Consider the following 17737-nt stretch of genomic DNA (forward strand, 5'->3'; position numbering starts at 1 on the left):
AGGCACCTTGAGAAGAATTGTTTGATAGAGCAGACGCAGCACGGATTCGTTAATGGGAAGTCGTGTCTGATGAATTTATTGGGATTCTATGAGGATACGACTAGGGCGGTAGACAGAGGAGAACCGGTGGATGTGGTGTTTCTCGATTTTCAGAAGGCGTTTGATAAGGTGTCACACAAAAGGTTGCTTCAGAAGGTTAGGGGGCATGGAGTTGGCGGTAAGGTGTTGGCGTGGATAGAGGATTGGTTGTCTAATAGGAGGCAGAGAGTTGGTATCAAAGGGTGCTATTCTGATTGGTGGTTGGTGACTAGTGGAGTGCCCCAGGGATCAGTGCTGGGGCCTCAACTATTTACCATTTATACAGATGATTTGGAGGAGGGGGCTGAGTGTAGGGTGTCGAAATTTGCTGATGACACGAAGATAAGTGGAAAAGCAAACTGTGCGGAGGGTGTGGAAGGTCTGCAGAGGGATCTAGATAGGCTAAGCGAGTGGGCGAGGACCTGGCAGATGGAGTACAATGTTAGCAAGTGTGAGGTTATCCACTTTGGAGGAATAATAGGAGGGATTACTATTTAAAGGGCGAAAAGCTGCAGCATGCTACGGTGCAGAGGGACCTGGGGGTCCTTGTGCATGAGTCGCAAAAACCCAGCCTGCAGGTGCAGCAGGTAATCAGGAAGGCAAATGGGATGCTGGCCTTTATAACGAGGGGGATTGAATATAAAAGCAGGGAGGTCTTGCTGCAACTGTACAGGGCACTGGTGAGGCTGCAGCTGGAGTACTGTGTGCAGTTTTGGTTGCCACACTTGTGGAAGGATATTTTGGCCTTGGAGGGAGTGCAGAGGAGGTTCACTAGGCTGATACCGGAGATGACGGAGTTAGACTATGAAGAGAGGCTGAATAGACTGGGTTTGTACTTGTCAGAGTTTAGAAGGATGAGGGGGGATCTTATTGAGATGTATAAGATAATGAAGGGGATGGATAGGGTAGAGGTAGAGAGATTCTTCCTGCTCAGAAAGGACAGCAGGACTAGAGGGCACAGCCTCAAGATGAGGGGGGGAGTTTAGAATGGAGTTGAGGAGGGACTTCTTCACTCAAAGGGTGGTGAATCTCTGGAATTCTCTGCCTGTTGATGTGGTGGAGGCTACCTCGCTAAATATATTTAAGTCACGGGTGGATAGGTTTTTGACAGACAAGGGACTTAAGGGTTATGGGGAGAAACCGGAGTTGAGGGGGTTGAGCTATGAGGAGAGGCTGAATAAACTAGGCTTGTACTCGTTAGAGTTTAGAAGAATGAGGGGAGATCTCATTGAGACGTATAAGATGATGAATGGGATGGATAGGATAGAGGTGGAAAGACTCTTCCCGCTCAAAAAAGACAGTAGGACTAGGGGGCACAGCCTCAAGATAAAGGGGGGGCGGTTCAGAACGGAGTTGAGGAGGAACTTCTTCACTCAAAGGGTGGTGAATCTCTGGAATTCTCTGCCCGTTGAAGTGGTGGAGGCTGCCTCGCTAAATATTTTTAAGAAGCGGGTTGATGGGTTTTTGATAAGAGAGGGGATTAAGGGTTATGGGGAGAGGGCGGGAAAGTGGAACTGAGCCACGACAGATCAGCCATGATCTTATTGAATGGCGGGGCAGGCTCGAAGGGCCAGATGGCCTACTCCTGCTCCTATTTCTTATGTTCTTATGTTCTTATTAAAGCAGGAAAGTGGAACTGAGCCACTTCAGATCAGCCATGATCTTATTGAATGGCGGGGCAGGCTCAAAGGGCTAGATGGCCTACTCCTGCTCCTATTTCTTATGTTCTTGTGGAGGGATTTGAACCTGGGTCCCCAGAACATTTGCTGAGTTTCTGGATTAATGGTCTAGCAATAACACCACTAGGCCATTGCTGCTTGGCTATTTCAATATATCACATAATCCTTCCTATTGGAAAGGATGCATGGGGGAATGGGAGGTGAAGCAGGGCAAGACTCAGCTGTGAAGTGCTCCATGGTGGAACAGCTCGTGAACACTCTTACTGTTAGGCTTCCATGTAAACGGCCACTTGGGTAATGACACCAGTGGGGGGGTGGTAGCACCACTGACTCTGTCTACACTTCCTGCTGCCTTGAGCAAAACAGCCAACATAATTAAGGACCCCATGCACCCCAAATATTCTCTCTTCCACCTTTTTAGATCGGGAAAAAGATAGAAAAGTTTGAGGACATGTACCAACCGACTCAATACAGATTCTTCCTTGCTGCTGTCAGACTTTTGAATGGATTTACCTCGCATTAAGTTGATCTTTCTCTACACCCTAGCTATGACTGTAACACTACATTCTGCACTCTCTTGTTTCCTTCTCTACGAACAGCATGCTTTTGTCTGTATAGCGTGCAAGAAACAATATTTTTCACTGTATATTAATACATGTGACAATAATAAATCAAACCAAATCAAAGAAAAACTCAATCTGTTTCAGAAGGGGATGTACAAAGTAGCTGGAAGTCACGAGCCTGTGTTAAGCAGCAGCGATGGCAGTGGTCTGGGCAGAGCAGAGTGTTAATTCTGGGGTATAACTCTACCGTCTGGCCTGTTACTGGGGGTTAATGTCTGTCAACGTGCGACAGGGAGTCTAGACAGGAGATTCAGCACCACAGACGTGCGCCCGGCAGCAGCCAGCTCCCAACCTCAGCCATGGGCTGCAAACCATTAAAAGGGACACCAGGTGTTTCCATAACAAGAAAGGGAAGCAATGAAAAAAAAACTCAGATCAAACATCGAGAGAGTAACGCAGAGGAAAGCTCAGAGAAGGATGGATAATACATCAAAGAAATTCTGTCTTACATCAGCATGATCCAAAATCCCAGAGGGCGAGAGCAGAAAACATGCTATGAAATACGCCGTGTGCAGTCATTCACATAAACCATCATCAGAAAGCCACAGTCTCCGCCTCTTATTTATCTCCCTACATTTTATTTCTTAAACTTTTCCCCCAATAACCAAGACTTCTCCCACTGGTTATGCAGGTGTTGACTAACCTGCAGACGTGACAATGTTGACGGTTTCTCCCTGCCTCTAAAACTGGGGCCCTGCTGCAGTCACATCGATTCACTGACTGGGAACCTGTGCACTACCATTGAATCCTGACAGCGCAAAAGGAGGCCATTTGACCCATCGAGTCTGCGCCGACTCTCCGAAAGAGCATCTTACCCAGGCCAGCAGTTATCCTGGGCCCAGCTTGACTCTATATACACACACTGACCCAGTGGGGGGGGAATCCCATCTCCAGCCATTGGTGATGGGCTGGAGCCAAACATCGGTTCCTCAGCAGGGAATTCAGGTGGAGAATGGCCCCCTCTCTCTCTCCCTCTCTTTCCAGAACTTTCCTCATCACCCCCATGCATTGGGCACTCAGTCTCAGCCACAGAGGTAGGCCTTGCTGAACAACTTTATTTACACCTCCCCAGCAGAGGGGGCAGTAGAGAGGGCAGTATAACAAAAAGCCCGGCCATTACAATGTGTCTGAACTGGAGCAGACTGTGTGACCATGGGGTCATCTTTGCTGGTTGCCAGCCTTGTTATTGTCGCATGTCCACCTCCATCAACCTGCAATCGCTGAGCGTCACCAAGGGCAGGAACGACGGCTAATCTTCCCCAATATCCTACCCAGCAATTATTCCGTCTCTCCTGTAACCCCAGCTCTGCAGGAATTAGGAGGATCTGGAAAATTTAGTTTCACACCGCCAGGTGCACTGAATAACAGGGCCTTTGCAGGGAGCTTTGGGTACTTTAAATTGATGTAACGTTGAAATAGGCTGTACAGTGCACATTGACACTCGGGAGTGGGAAAGATTCAACAGCAGAAAGGGTTAAGTCCACTCAAGGACAGGGGAGGGAATTTGTGTGTGGAGCCAGATGAGGTGGTTGAGGCCCTTAATGGGTACTTTGCATCGCAAAGGACGTGATGGATGGGGAGGGTAGAAAGGAGGATGTTGACATTCTAGGACATGTTGAGATAAAAAACGGAGGAGGTATTGGAGGTTTTGAAAAACATTAAGGTGGACATTAAGTCCTCAGGGCCAGATAGGATCTATCCCAGAATACTGACAGAGGCGAGGGAAGAAATTGCTGAGGCCTTGGCGAAAATCTTTGCATCCTCTTTAGTCACGGGCGATGTACCAGAGGATTGGAGAGCAACCAACATTGTTCCTCTGTTTACAAAGGGCAGAAGATACAATCCAAGAAATTACAGGCCTGTGAGCCTTACATCAGTGGTGGAGAAATTATTGAAGAAGATTCTTAGGGACACGGTGTACTTGCATCTGGAAGAGAATAGGCTTCTTAGCGATAGGCAGCATGGTTTTGTGAAGGGGATGTTGTCTCATGAATTTGATTAAGTTCTTTGAGAAAGTGACAAAAAATTTACTAGGGCAGGACAGTGGATGTTGTATGCATGGACTTTAGTAAAGCCTTCGATAAGGTTCCTCATGGCAGTCTGGTACAGAAGGTGAAGTCATATGGAACCTGAGGTAAGCTGATAAGATGCATACAAAACTGGCTTGGACATAGAAAGCAGAGAGCAGCAGTGGAAGGGTACTTTTCTAATTGGAGATCTGTGACAAACGGTGTTCCACAAGGATCAGTGCTGGGGCTCTGTTGTTTGTAATATATATAAATGATGTGGAGGAAAATGTAGGTGGTCTGAGTAGTAAATTTACAGATGATACAAAAATTGGGAGATATCAGATAGTAAAAGAATTGTCAGAGGACACAGCAGGATATAAATCAGCTGGAGACCTGGACCAAAAGATGGTAGATGGAATTTAACCCTGACAAGTGTAAGGTGATGTGATTTGAAAGTTTTTTTTAAACTTTATTCCAATCCAATCAAGTCAAATTTAACCCAATTCAGAGTCCCAACAAGTTGGGACATTCCCGATCCAAGCTGACAAGACAGGGCTCTCACCTCCTGTCTTGGGCTTGATCTACATGATCCAAGCTGATTGGAGTAGGTGTAGCTCCTCTTCCAGGGCTTGATCTTATTTGCATCTTAGCCAAAAGGCCGAGATGCCGCTTTAAAAAATTGCTTCAAATGAAGCTGAAATGTAACCCAATGACTTCAACCAAGTGCAGCATGTCGATACTACACTTGATCTTAGCCAAAAGGCCGAGAAGCGAGATTTACTGCAGAAGGAATGTATCCAGTAAATGTTAGAGCCCTTAGAGATATTAGCATACAGAGGGATCTAGGTGTGCAGATCCACAGTTGCCTGAAGCTGGCAACTCAGGTGGACAAGAGGTTATATGGCACGGTTCATTGGTCAGGGTGTTGAGTATAGGAATTGGAAAATCGTGTTACAGCTGTATAAGACTTTAGTTAGGTCGCATGTGGAGTATTGTGTACAATTCTGGTCACCATGCATAGTCCAGCCGGGCCCCACCCCAGAGCCCAGCCAGTTTCAATCCCAAGACTTATTCTTCAAGTTTTGGCAAGCATCTGTGTGACCAGTGCCTCAGCCTGTTTGAATTCATAGGAACAGGAGTAAGCCATTCAGCCCATCGATCCTGCTCTGCCATTCATCTAATTCAATGCCTTTTTGCCAACTCTGTCCCCATATTCCTTTACATCATTGGCAAATCTGTCAACCTCTACAGTCAGTAAGTAGTCACACAACACCAGGTTAAAGTCCAACAGGTTTATTTGGTAGCAGAAGCTTTCAGAGCGCTGCTCCTTCATCAGGTGATGTTAAACATATTCAATGACTAAGCTTCCCCATCCCTCTGGATTAGAGAATTCCAAAGACTCACAACCCTCTGAATAAAAATACCTTCTTTCTAGAATCTCTTATTTTGAAAATGTACCCCCTTTTCTGGACTCCTCAACCAGGGTCAACATCTTACCTGCTTCTACCCTGCCTATCCCTTTAAATATTTCATAGAATTCAATGAATCACTTCTCCTTCTTCAAATACTGCCCAGTTCCCCCCAGTCTCTCTCCATAGGACAGTCCCATCATCCCAGGAACAAGCATGGGGAACATATGTGGCAATCTCAATAATACCCTAAAGTAAGTGCTCTGAAACTGCACAAAGCACACCAGGGGCAGTTTAACCAAGGGTCCATACAATTGAAGCAAGATTGCACTACTCTTGGATTCAAATCTTCTTGCGATAAAGGCCAACATATCATTAGCCTTTCTAATTACCTGCTATAATTACCTGGCACAGTGGTTAGCACTGCTGCCTCACAGCACCAGGGACCTGGGTTCAATTCCAGCCTTGGGTCACTGTCTGTGTGGAGTTTGCACGTTCTCCCTGTTCTGAGTGGGTTTCCTCCGGGTGCTCCGGTTTCCTCCCACAGTCCAAAGATGTGAAGGTCAGATTGATTGGCCGTGCTAAGTTGCCTCTTAGTGTTAAGGGGACTAGAAAAGTAAATATATGACGTTGGGTGGATTGGACCTGGGTGGGATTGTTGTCAGTATAAGCTCGATGGGCCAAATGGTCTGTTTCTGCACTATCGATTCTTTGATTCTATATCTGCATTTTAGCTTTAGTGACTTATTGACAAAGAATCTTGGGTCCATTTGTACATCATCACTTTCTAATCTCTTACCAGTTAAGAAATACTCTGCACATCTGTTCCTTTTCCCAGAGTGGATAACCTCATATTTCTGCACTTTTTTTTCCATCTGCCATGTTAAAGGTTTTAACGGTTATTTATTAGTGTCACAAATAGGCTTGCATTGACACTGCAACGGAGTTACTGGGGAAATCCCTTCTGGCGCGTGTTCGGGTACAGAGGGAGAATTTAGCATGGCCGATGCACCTAACGTCTTTCACACAGTGGGAGGAACCCGGAGCACCTGGAGGAAACCCATGCATACACGGGGAAAATGTGCAAACTCCACAAAGATAGTGCTCCAAACTGAGAATCGAACCCAGGTCTCTGGTTCTGTGAGGCAGCAGCACTAACCACTGTGCCACCGTGCTGCCCATTGACTAAGTCTGGCCAAATCCCCTTGAAACGATGTTGCCGTGCTAAGTATTCAGCAGCGCACTGAGTTTGGAAAATGAAATAAAATACCTGGAGGTGTTCAATAAACATCTCAACCTTTTAAAAAGCAGAACAGGTTTGGGACTGTCTGAGATCTCGTTGATAGGCAGGGTGCTCAGATGATGGACAGCACACACTGGGGAGTGCCCAGTTTTCTCAGTCTCAAGAATAAACTCAATACCGCTTACCATATGCTTCTCCTGGCCCAATATAGAGGGATATAAGAACATAAGAACATAAGAAATAGGAGCAGGAGTAGGCCATCTAGCCCTTCGAGCCTGCCCCGCCATTCAATAAGATCATGGCTGATCTGTTGTGGCTCAGTTCCACTTTCCCGCCCTCTCCCCATAACCCTTAATCCCCTCTCTTATCAAGAACCCATCAACCCGCTTCTTAAAAATATTTAGCGAGGCAGCCTCCACCACTTCAACGGGCAGAGAATTCCAGAGATTCACCACCCTTTGAGTGAAGAAGTTCCTCCTCAACTCCGTTCTAAACCGCCTCCCCTTTATCTTGAGGCTGTGCCCCCTAGTCCTACTGTCTTTTTTGAGCGGGAAGAGTCTCTCCACCTCTATCCTATCCATCCCATTCATCATCTTATACGTCTCAATGAGATCTCCCCTCATTCTTCTAAACTCTAACGAGTACAAGCCTAGTTTATTCAGCCTCTCCTCATAGTTCAATCCCCTCAACTCCGGTATCAGCCTAGTAAACCTCCTCTGCTGGCCAAATGTGGGTAATTGGGACTAGCTTAAATGGTAAAAACTGGCAGCATGGATAAATTGGGCCAAAGGGCCTGCTTCTGTGCTATAAACCTCTATGACTTTAAGCCACAGAGTTACTGATCTACAGGCATCAATGGCCTTCAGCGGTATCTTGCTAAATAATCTATTGTTCACATGTGAGACAGTAGGAGACATCGGCATTAACCGTCTCCTCAAATAATATCCACCCAGGCAGCGGCAGCTTTCAACATTATCACCAGGAGCTGAACTGAAGTGGGGGTGTGTTGCCTTCAACTCATTTTCTCCATCCTAGCCAGGGACTTGACTTTAACTTCCCTGCTAATTCCTTTGCTGTGAGCAACGCTCGCCAACTTGTACAGATGCACCATAGAAAGCATCTTTTCCGGATATTTCACTACTTGGTATGGCTCCTGCTCTGACCAAAAGCACAATTTATTTTTTAATTCATTCGTGGGACATGGGCGTCGCTGGCTGGCCAGCATTTATTGCCCATCCCGAATTGCCCTTGGGGGGCAGTTGAGAGTCAACCACATTGGTGACTAGTGGAGTGCCCCAGGGGTTGGTGCTGGGGCCTCAGCTATTTACCATTTATATAGATGATCTGGAAGAGGGAACCGAATGTATGGTGTCGAAATTTGCTGATGACACCAAGATTGGTGGAACGGCAAATTGCGCGGAGGGTGTGGAGAGCCTGCAGAAGGATCTAGATAGGCTGGGCGAATGGGCCAGGAACTGGCAAATGGAATTTAATGTTGGCAAGTGCGAGGTGGTCCACTTTGGTAGGAACAATGGTAGGAAGGACTATTACTTACGTGGCAAAAAACTGCAGCAGGCGACGGTGCAGAGGGACCTCGGGGTCCTTGTGCATGAGTCGCAAAAACCCAGCCTGCAGGTGCAGCAGGTGGTCAGGAAGGCTAATGGGATGCTGGCCTTCGTAGCGAGGGGGATTGAATATAAAAGTAGGGAGGTCTTGCTGCAGCTGTATCGGGCACTGGTGAGGCCACAGCCTCAAGATAAAGGGGGGGCGGTTTAGAGCGGAGTTGAGGAAGAACTTCTTCACTCAAAGGGTGGTGAATCTCTGGAATTCTCTGCCCGTTGAAGTGGTGGAGGCTGCCTCACTAAATATTTTTAAGACGCGGGTTGATGGGTTTTTGATAAGCGAGGGGATTAAGGGTTATGGGGAGAGGGCGGGAATGTGGAACTGAGCCGCGACAGATCAGCCATGATCTTATTGAATGGCGGGGCAGGCTCGAAGGGCTAGATGGCCTACTCCTGCTCCTATTTCTTATGTTCTTATTGCTGTAATTCTGAAGTCACATGTAGGCCAGACCAGGTAAGGGCGACAGATTTCTTTCCCTCAAGGACATTAGTGAATCAGATGGGTTTTTACAACAATCGACAATGGTTTCATGGTCATCAGTAGATTCTTAATTCCATTTTATTGAATTTAAATTCCACCATCTGCTGTGGTGGGATTTGAACCTGGGTCCACAGAACATTAGCTGAGTTTGTAGATTAATAATCTAGTGATAATACCACTCGACCATTGCCTCTCCTTAAGAAACTGTAAAGGGTTGTGAATGAAGCCCAGTCCATTACGCAAACCAGCCTCCCATCCACTGTCTCTGAATAAACTTCCAACTGCCTCAGGAAAGCAGCCTTAAAGTTTTGCCCCCTGGTAACTGACCCCTCTGCTCAGGGGAAATAAGTCTCTCCTGTTGACCTTATCAAGACCCCTCATTATTTTCTACACCTCAATTAGACCACCTCTCAGCCTCCTCGTAACCCTCGCCTATCCAATCTCTCCTCAGAGCTGCAATTTTTGAGCCCTGGCCACAATCATGTACATCTCCTTCACACTACCTCCAGGGTACCCTTCCACCAACTCACTGAGAGACTGGTGATCAATACTGGTGAAATTAGATAGACGGTCAGAGATGCAAATGTGAGCTGTCACCCTTACAAGTGAGTACAGAGTTACCCGTCACCTTTCAGGCCGGTACTCAAAGTTCTCCAGCACTATGTCATGCACAAGGTTAAAGGGCACCAGGTCTGGTCTGCCTGAAGGATCCTGGGGCTAGATTCTCCAGCCTCCCAGGTACATGTTTCCCACTGGCGCTTGTGGCAGGATTCTCAGGTCCAGCCACTGTCATTGGAAATTCCCACTGACATCATCCCACGCTGGCAGGCAGGATCAGAGAATCCCGGCGTGAACGGCCGGAGAATTCCAGCGCACATCTCTTGGTTGTTTCCTGAGACAGATAGTTTCTCCCAGTAGAACATCCTCCTTTGTGGAGCGTGCATTCCAAGCAGCTGATGTAGGGGCCTCTGGTGACTCAGGGCGGATTGGCTGGAGGGATGACCATCTGCTGATTTCGAGCTGTGCCACGCTGCAGGAATCTGTCCTCATTCCTGCTCCCAGTAAAAGATAGGGATGGATCTCTCAACACGTGTTTTCCCAGTTGAAGCAGTGCACTGACTCTGCCTTCCTCCATTTTAATGTTTAAAATGGGAGGGGGAGGTGGGCATCTGGTAATGTTTGGACATGGCACGGTGACGCAGCTCAAGATGAACGGACAATGGACACGTGCCAACTGCCCACTTTGCCGCAGAAGGTCACAGAGAAGGAATAATGAGCATTCCAGCTGTTCAAAGGTTCAAACCGAGGGCAGGACTGATTCCACAATCAACACGTTGGTCCTACACCAGACGAAGCAAATACATTAACAAGCATCTCGTTAGTATTTTAAATGCAGTTATAAGTGTGCCACTACGCCATGGGCGGCACAGTGGTTAGCACTGCTGCCTCATTGTGTCAAAGACCCAGGTTCAATTCCAGTCACGGGTCACTGTCTGTGCAGAGTTTGCACGTTCTCCCCATGTCTGTGTGGGTTTCCTCCAGGTGCTCCAGTTCCCTCCCACACTCCAAAGACGTGCAATTTAGGTGGGTTGGCCATGCTAAAACTGCCCTTTAGTGTCAGGAGAATTAGAAAATTAAATATGAGGGGGTTACGTGGAGAGGGCCTGGGTGGGATTGTTGGTGGTGCAGACTCCATGGGCCGAATGGCCTTATCTGCACTGTAGGGATTCTATGATTCCCCTACCTTAACGAACTAAATAAACCATTCCAAAAAGGAGCTGGGCAAATATCTGATGATGAAAAGGGGGTGGGGTTGAATGTCTGAGAACACAGGTGCTCTGATTCTCCAGGAGATGACGCATGGTTGAATGATGTAGTTTATGTCAGATCTATACATCTGGACTTCTCACTTCACAGCCTTGAGACAATATTGTTAAGCGTAGCCAAGGATTACTCATTTCTCTCAGAAGCCACAAAGGAGGCAATCATACTGGCTTATCCACCCAATCAGCATTGCCAGCCAGTAAGATCGAGCGAAAGTGAAAAGTTGGGATTATGCCCTGTTTTTCACCTCTGACGATCTTACTGCCCATTTTACCAACAAAATGGGCTTCGCACTCACAAAGTTCCTTTAAAACAGAGATGAGGAGGGATTTCTTCAGCCAGAGTGTGATGAATCTGTGGAACTCTTGGCCGCTGAAGGCTGTGGAGGCCAGCTCATTGAGTGTCTTTCACACAGAGATAGATAGTTTCTTGATTAATAAGGGGATCAGGGGTTATGGGGATGAGAAAAAAAAACAGCCATGATTGAGTCTGCTCCGCCACTCAGTGGGCTGAGTGGTCTACTCCTGCTCCTATGTCTTATGGTCTAAAGCCAGGGGTTTGGTTGGGGGGTGAGGGGGCGGAATTCTGGTCACGAGGAGAGCGCAGCTGGAAAATCCCACTGTAGATCTCATTGGGAGGGTATCATAAAATCTTAGAATTTATAATGCAGAACATAGAATATCACAGCACAGTACAGGCCCTTCGGCCCTCAACATTGGTTTCACAGGTTGGCGCAATCTAAAGCCCATCTAACCTATACTATTCCAATATCATCTATATGTTTATCCAATGACCATTTAAAGGCTATTTGGACTGTGGAGCTTGCACGGACAAAAATCCCAGGTCCCCATCTCCGTAACCCCACGTATTTACCATCTTAGCCCCCCCTGACAGTGGAGGTGAACAGTTTTGAAATTCTATTCTGTCTAAGCTGAGAGTGGGAGAGTCTCAGTTCTGTAGAAGGATCATTTACATCCAAAACATTAACGCTGTTTCTGTCTTCACAGACACTGCCAAACCTGCTGAGTTTGTCCAGCATTTTGTTTTTCTTTCAGATTTCCAGCATCTGCAGTATTTTTTTTGCCTCCATTCGGGTCACATCAGGAGGAGGTTTGTAACCTGATTAGATCATAATGTGGAGATGCCAGTGTTGGACTAGGGTGGGCCCAGTAAGAAATCTCACAACACCAGGTTAAAGTCCAACAGGTTTGTTGGGTATCACGAGCTTTCGGAGCACTGCTCAGGTGAGTCAGATGAAGGAGCAGTGATCTGAAAGTTCGTGATTCCAAATAAACCTGTTAGACTTTAACCGGGTGTTGTGAGATTTCTTACTGGGCCCATTTAGATCATAACACAGGCACTGCCACTCAATATAATTCAAGCCCAAACTCCGAGTACTACTGTAAACTGACTTGTCCTTACTTGGCCTACCAAGAAACCGAGTTATACTCTAACACAAGCATGCTGGAAAATCTCAGCAGATCAGAGTTGCGTTTCCGACTTCTGAGCACCGTGTAAATCATCTTTCGCTGCTGCTGTTTGGAGTTTGCTGTCAATTTCAGCACAGCAAGATCCCACCAATAGCCGGGCGACAAACGGCCAAAACCCAAGGGACATACGGCCTCTTTTGAATCATGTCCTAGGATCTTGGGCAGCCATCCAAAGGAGCAGAGAGACCACAATCCACCCTCACAAACACAATTCCTCCAACAGTGCAGCTCTCCCCCTGTTCCGCACTGATTGCTGTAACTCTGGAGTTACATGTAGGCCAGACCAGGTAAGGGCAGCAGATTTCTTTCCTTAAAGGACATTAGTGAATCAGATGGGTTTTTATGACAATCGGCAATGGTTTCACGGTCATCAGTAGATTCTTCATTCCATTTTATTGAAGTTAAATTCCACCATCTGCCATGGCGGGATTCAAACCCAGGTCCCCAGAACATTAGCTGAGTTTCTGGATTAATAGTCTAGCGATAATACCACTGGGCTATCACCTTCCCTTAAAAAAACTACGAAGCGTTGTGAATGAAGCCCAGTCCATCACACAAACCAGCCTCCTATCGGCTGGAATTTCACTGGCGTGCCCGCCCCAATATCAGAGTAAACCATGTGCCTGTTTCAGGGGTTTAAACCCAGTGCTGTTTTGACAGACACCAGCGGATGTTCTGAATGACAGTTTTACCAATACCACAGTTGGGACACACAGGACTCCTGCTTTTTCCACGTCTTTTCCTCCCTTGCAGATCCCACACAGGAACTTTCAAGACTCGTACAACTTTAAATTTCCATTTTAATCGCAAACATTGAGTGTTGGAGTGACAGGTCCCTCATCACATTGATTAGGAACACACGGCAGAAATGTCAAAACAATTATCAATTAGCGGTTTTCAAAATGAAAGCACAGAGCAAGTGGAGACACAAATAAACACCAGCCCATTTCTAATCTGTGAAACAGGGGCACATTAGTGTCACCCAAGGTCACAACTGGGTTCAAAGCACCAAACGCTGAAACGCTCCCTCTCCCCAGTCCCTGCAGTGAAAACCTCTTCTCCATTAAGGAAACCCCAGAAAGCTCAGCTTGTTCCTCCCCCTCAACCCATCCCTCCCCCTTCCCCCTTCCAACCAACCCCCTTTTCTCAACCCCCCTCTCCTTTCTCCCTATCCCTTCTCCTCAAACCCCTCCTCCCTTCCCCCTCCCCCTCTTCTCCCTTCTTATCCCCCTCTCAAACCCCCTCTTCCACTCCCCTTACCCCTCCTCCCCTCCCTCAACCTCCCCAACTCCTCCTCTCACCCTCTCCCCTTCTCCCCTCCCCAATCCCCTTCCTCCCTTTATCCCCAATCCTCTCATCTCTCTGCCTCCCTCCCCTCTCCCCCACCCCTCCCTCCCCCTCCTTCCCTACCCCCTCCCTCCCCACCTCCATCCTCTCCCGTCCCCTCCTTCCCTACCCCCTCCCTCCCCCTCCCCATTGCCCCCTCCTTCTCCCCTCCCCTCCCCTCCCCCAAGTACCGACTGAAGGAATTAAAAACGAAACCCAGGTTCCAACATCTGCTCCACATTTCACTTTTAATTCATCAAATCTAATTGAATTGAAAAGAATCCTGTTTCTCTGTAACTGGAGCTCCCTGAATTCACCTCCACTCCATTTCTCGGTGTTATTACTTTCCTGACCTCCTCTGGGGGTGGCCCGGGGTTGGGGCGGTGAGGGGGGATTTTTTTTGCAGTAACAGAGAAAGTATTGCTGATTTGTCAAATTCTTTAATCGAATTCACATTCTTGCCGATTTCCCCGCTTGATAGTCCTCCATCCCTGGCACATTTTTATTGTATTAAAGAGAGACTTTGATTCTGTTCTTTTCCTTCCCACCCAGGGGGCTTCCCAGGCAGAATCCCCTTTAAACAGGGCCACAATCCCCAGCCTTGCGCTGGATCAGTTCAGTAAAGCCAGGCAGCAGCAGCAGCTCCTTGGGGATAGTTAGGAAAAGGGGAATATTAGACATGGGCTCCTGATTATTATCCAGAGAGCTGGGGCTGGAGGAGGGAATGTAGGAATATTCTCCCCCTCTCTCCCTCCCCCAGCTCATCTCAGCTACATTACAACTGAATGGATGAAGGCAGCAGCGAGAGATAAACTGCTCTTCACTGTCCCTGGAATCAGATCCCAAGCACTTTCAAAGCAGGAGGTGATATTTAATCAATCCTTCATCTTATCTCTTATTGTTAAAATGCATTTTCATTGTGGTCACTCCCCCCACCACCCTCACAATCACTTCCCTTTTTAAAATACAAATTTCTCGCTCTGGATCTGTCTCCAATCAGCCCCCAGCCTGTCCCTGAGCTCAATCCAGGTTTCAGCAGAGGATTGGGAACAGGAAGCGGGGCTGGAGAAACCCCCTCGCACACACGCAGAGAAAATGTTCAATCTCATCCTGAAACAGGACATTGATGTGGAAAATCTCCCTCCCCAAGCGCTTCCTTCACCTTTCTATCCCTCCCCCCCACACACCTTTGCTCAACTCCCTCACACGCTCCCCTTCTCCCATCCCCTCCCTCGCACGCTCCCCCTCTCCCATCCCCTCCCTCGCACGCTCCCCCTCTCCCGTTCTCTCACTCACAAACATAATCTTTATAACATTCTGCTTTGGGTTGATTAAGTGACAAGCTAGCCAGGATTGGCACAGCTCCAACAACACTCGAGGAGCTCCACACCATTCAGGACAAAGCAGCCTGTTTGATTGCTGCCCTTTCCACAAACACTCACTCCCTCCACCACCAAAGCTCAGTGGCAGCGTGTGGACCATCGACACTCACTGCAGACATTCACCAAGCCTCCTTAAACAGCACCTTCCAAACCCACAACCACTTCCATCTAGAAGGACATGTTCAGCAGACACATGGAGCCACCACCACCAAGCCACTCACCATCCTGACTTGGGAATATATCACTGTTCCTTCACTGTCTCTGGGTCAAAGTCCAGGAATTCCACCCCCCCCCCCACTAACAGCACTGTGGGTGGACCTACACCACAGACTGCAGTGGTTTAAAAGCAGCTCACCACCACCTTCACAAGGGCAATTATTGATGGGCAATAAATACTCAGCTAGATGCTGCTGCCCACATCCCATGAAAGAAAAACAAAGTAAATCGCCCTCTCTTGTTCACCTACCTTCTTCCCGCCCATCACTCACTCACCCTCCCTCTCTCACATTCCCCTCATCCCCTCCCTCCTTACCATTCTGCTCTTTTTCACTCCTCTCTTTCTCCCCTGCTCTCACCCCTTTACTCTCTCACCTCTTTCTCTCACCCGCACTCAATCTCTTTTTCATTCCGGCTCTCGTTCATCTCTCTCTTTCACCTCCTCTCTCTCCATCTCTCTCTCTCTCTTTTTCTCACCGTGTCTCACCCTCTCCCCATCTCCCATTGTCTCAGTCTCTGTCCATTTCTCTCTTTCTCACCCTGTCTCAGTCTCTGTCCATCCCTCTCTCTCACCCTCTCTCTCACCTTCTCTCCATCTCTCTCTCTCACCCTCTTTCCATCTGTCTTTCTCACCCTGTCTCCATCTCTCTCTTTCTCACCCTGTCTCAGCCTCTGTCCATCTCTCTCTTTCTCACCCTGTCTCAGCCTCTGTCCATCTCTCTCTCTCCCTCTCTCCCACCTTCTCTCCATCTCTCTCTCTCACCCTCTTTCCGTCTGTCTTTCTCACCCTGTCTCCATCTCACTCTTTCTCACCCTGTCTCAGCCTCTGTCCATCTCTCTCTTTCTCACCCTGTCTCAGCTTCTGTCCATCTCTCTTTCTCACCCTCTCTCCCACCTTCTCTCTATCTCGCTCTCTCTCTCTCTCACCTTCTCTCTATCTCTCTCTCTCACCCTCTTTCCATCTGTCTTTCTCACCCTCTGTCTCCATCTCTCTCTTTCTCACCCTCTCTCCCATCCTCTCTCTCTCTTTCTCATCCTGTCTTACCTTCTCTCCATCCCTATTTCACACCCTCTCTCCATCTGTCTCTCTCTCTCTCTTTCTCACCCTCTCTCCACCTCTCTCTCTCACCCTCTGTCTCACCTCCTGTCTCACCACCACCCCCCCCTCTCTCTTACCCCCTCCCTATCACTCACTCACTTACCTGGGTCATGGAAAGGTACCAATGCGAAGTTGTTCACGGGGGTGGCAGCTCTGTCCAGTGTGCTCTCCAGGATTCTGGCTGCTCCTTCCATGACCTGTAGCAGGTCATCATACATGGAGCCGGTCACATCAAAGACAAAGGCGAGTGTGGAGGTGCCCTGTGCCCCAGGCTGAGCTGCCAGTCCCGGGAGGGGGCAGAGGCTCACACACACAGCCATCAGGAGGCACCGCAGGGAGGGATACAGCCTCATTGAGACACACAGAGCTTCCTCTCCCTCTCTCTGACTCTGAGAAAGTGCGGCTCCTCCAGACTCTCCCAATAACTTCCCAAAACTTCTCCCAACTTTCTCCCAGTGCGCCGCGGTCCTAACGCCCGCCTGCTTAGACTGCGTGGGAATGAATGGGGTGGGAGGCCAATGAACAGGAATCAGAGCAAAAAAAACACAGGAAGAGAGAGAGAAACGGAGAGAATGAATGAGAAAACCTGAGAGAAAAATAAAGTCAGGGGTAATGCGGGGGTTGTGGGAGGAATAAAGTAATTGCATTTATGTAGCACCTTTTGCGACGACAGGACGGCCAATTTAGATACCTTTCTGAGGTGTAATCACAAACCAACTCACCATTTTTCACGCAGCAACTCCCACTAATAATAATGAGCAGGCAATGTGATTTTGACTGAGGGATGGGGAAGTGTCAGGACACAGGGGAGAAATCTTCTGGTCTCCATCAAAACCTTGTGTGATTTCAAGAAGAAATTAGATATTAGCTAAAGTGATCAAACAATATGAGGAGGTCAGGATATTGAATTTGATGATCAGCCATGATCAAAATGAATGGCGGAGCAGACTCGAAGGGCCGAATGGCCTATTCCTGCTTCTAGTTTCTATGTTTCCAAAATAATGCCATGGGATAATGCATCAGGGGAAGGGGAACAAACAGGGCCTCAGGTTAACATCTCATCTGGAAGACAGCAGCTGGAATTCTCCAGCCGTTCACACCGGCGGGATTCTCCAGTCCCGCTGCCAGCACACTCTCACTCCTGGGTTTCTTGCCAGTGTGGGGTGACAATGGGAATTCCCACTGAGAGCAGCGGGACTGGACAATCCTGCCACTAGCAAACAACACGCCACCTCCCACCAGCGGGAGGCTGGAGA

General features: G+C 48.0%; 1 protein-coding gene and 1 non-coding gene across 2 annotated transcripts in view; both read right to left on the reverse strand.

Annotated features, from left to right (window-relative positions):
- The window catches only part of LOC145358107 (hemicentin-1-like), a 359590-nt gene extending 342789 nt beyond the window's left edge, over positions 1-16801 (reverse strand). The window contains exon 1 of the mRNA XM_080211781.1: positions 16585-16801. Coding sequence (XP_080067907.1) covers positions 16585-16801 — 217 coding nt within the window. The remainder of the gene's footprint in view (positions 1-16584) is intronic.
- LOC145358453 (U2 spliceosomal RNA) lies at positions 4973-5164 on the reverse strand. The gene has a single exon (XR_013889477.1). It is a non-coding gene; the product is annotated as a U2 spliceosomal RNA (small nuclear RNA).
- Positions 16802-17737: the final 936 nt, after the last annotated feature.

Source organism: Carcharhinus amblyrhynchos, chromosome 25 (assembly GCF_965287045.1).
Source record: "Carcharhinus amblyrhynchos chromosome 25, sCarAmb.v2.hapA, whole genome shotgun sequence".
Classification (NCBI taxonomy): Eukaryota; Metazoa; Chordata; class Chondrichthyes; order Carcharhiniformes; family Carcharhinidae; genus Carcharhinus; species Carcharhinus amblyrhynchos.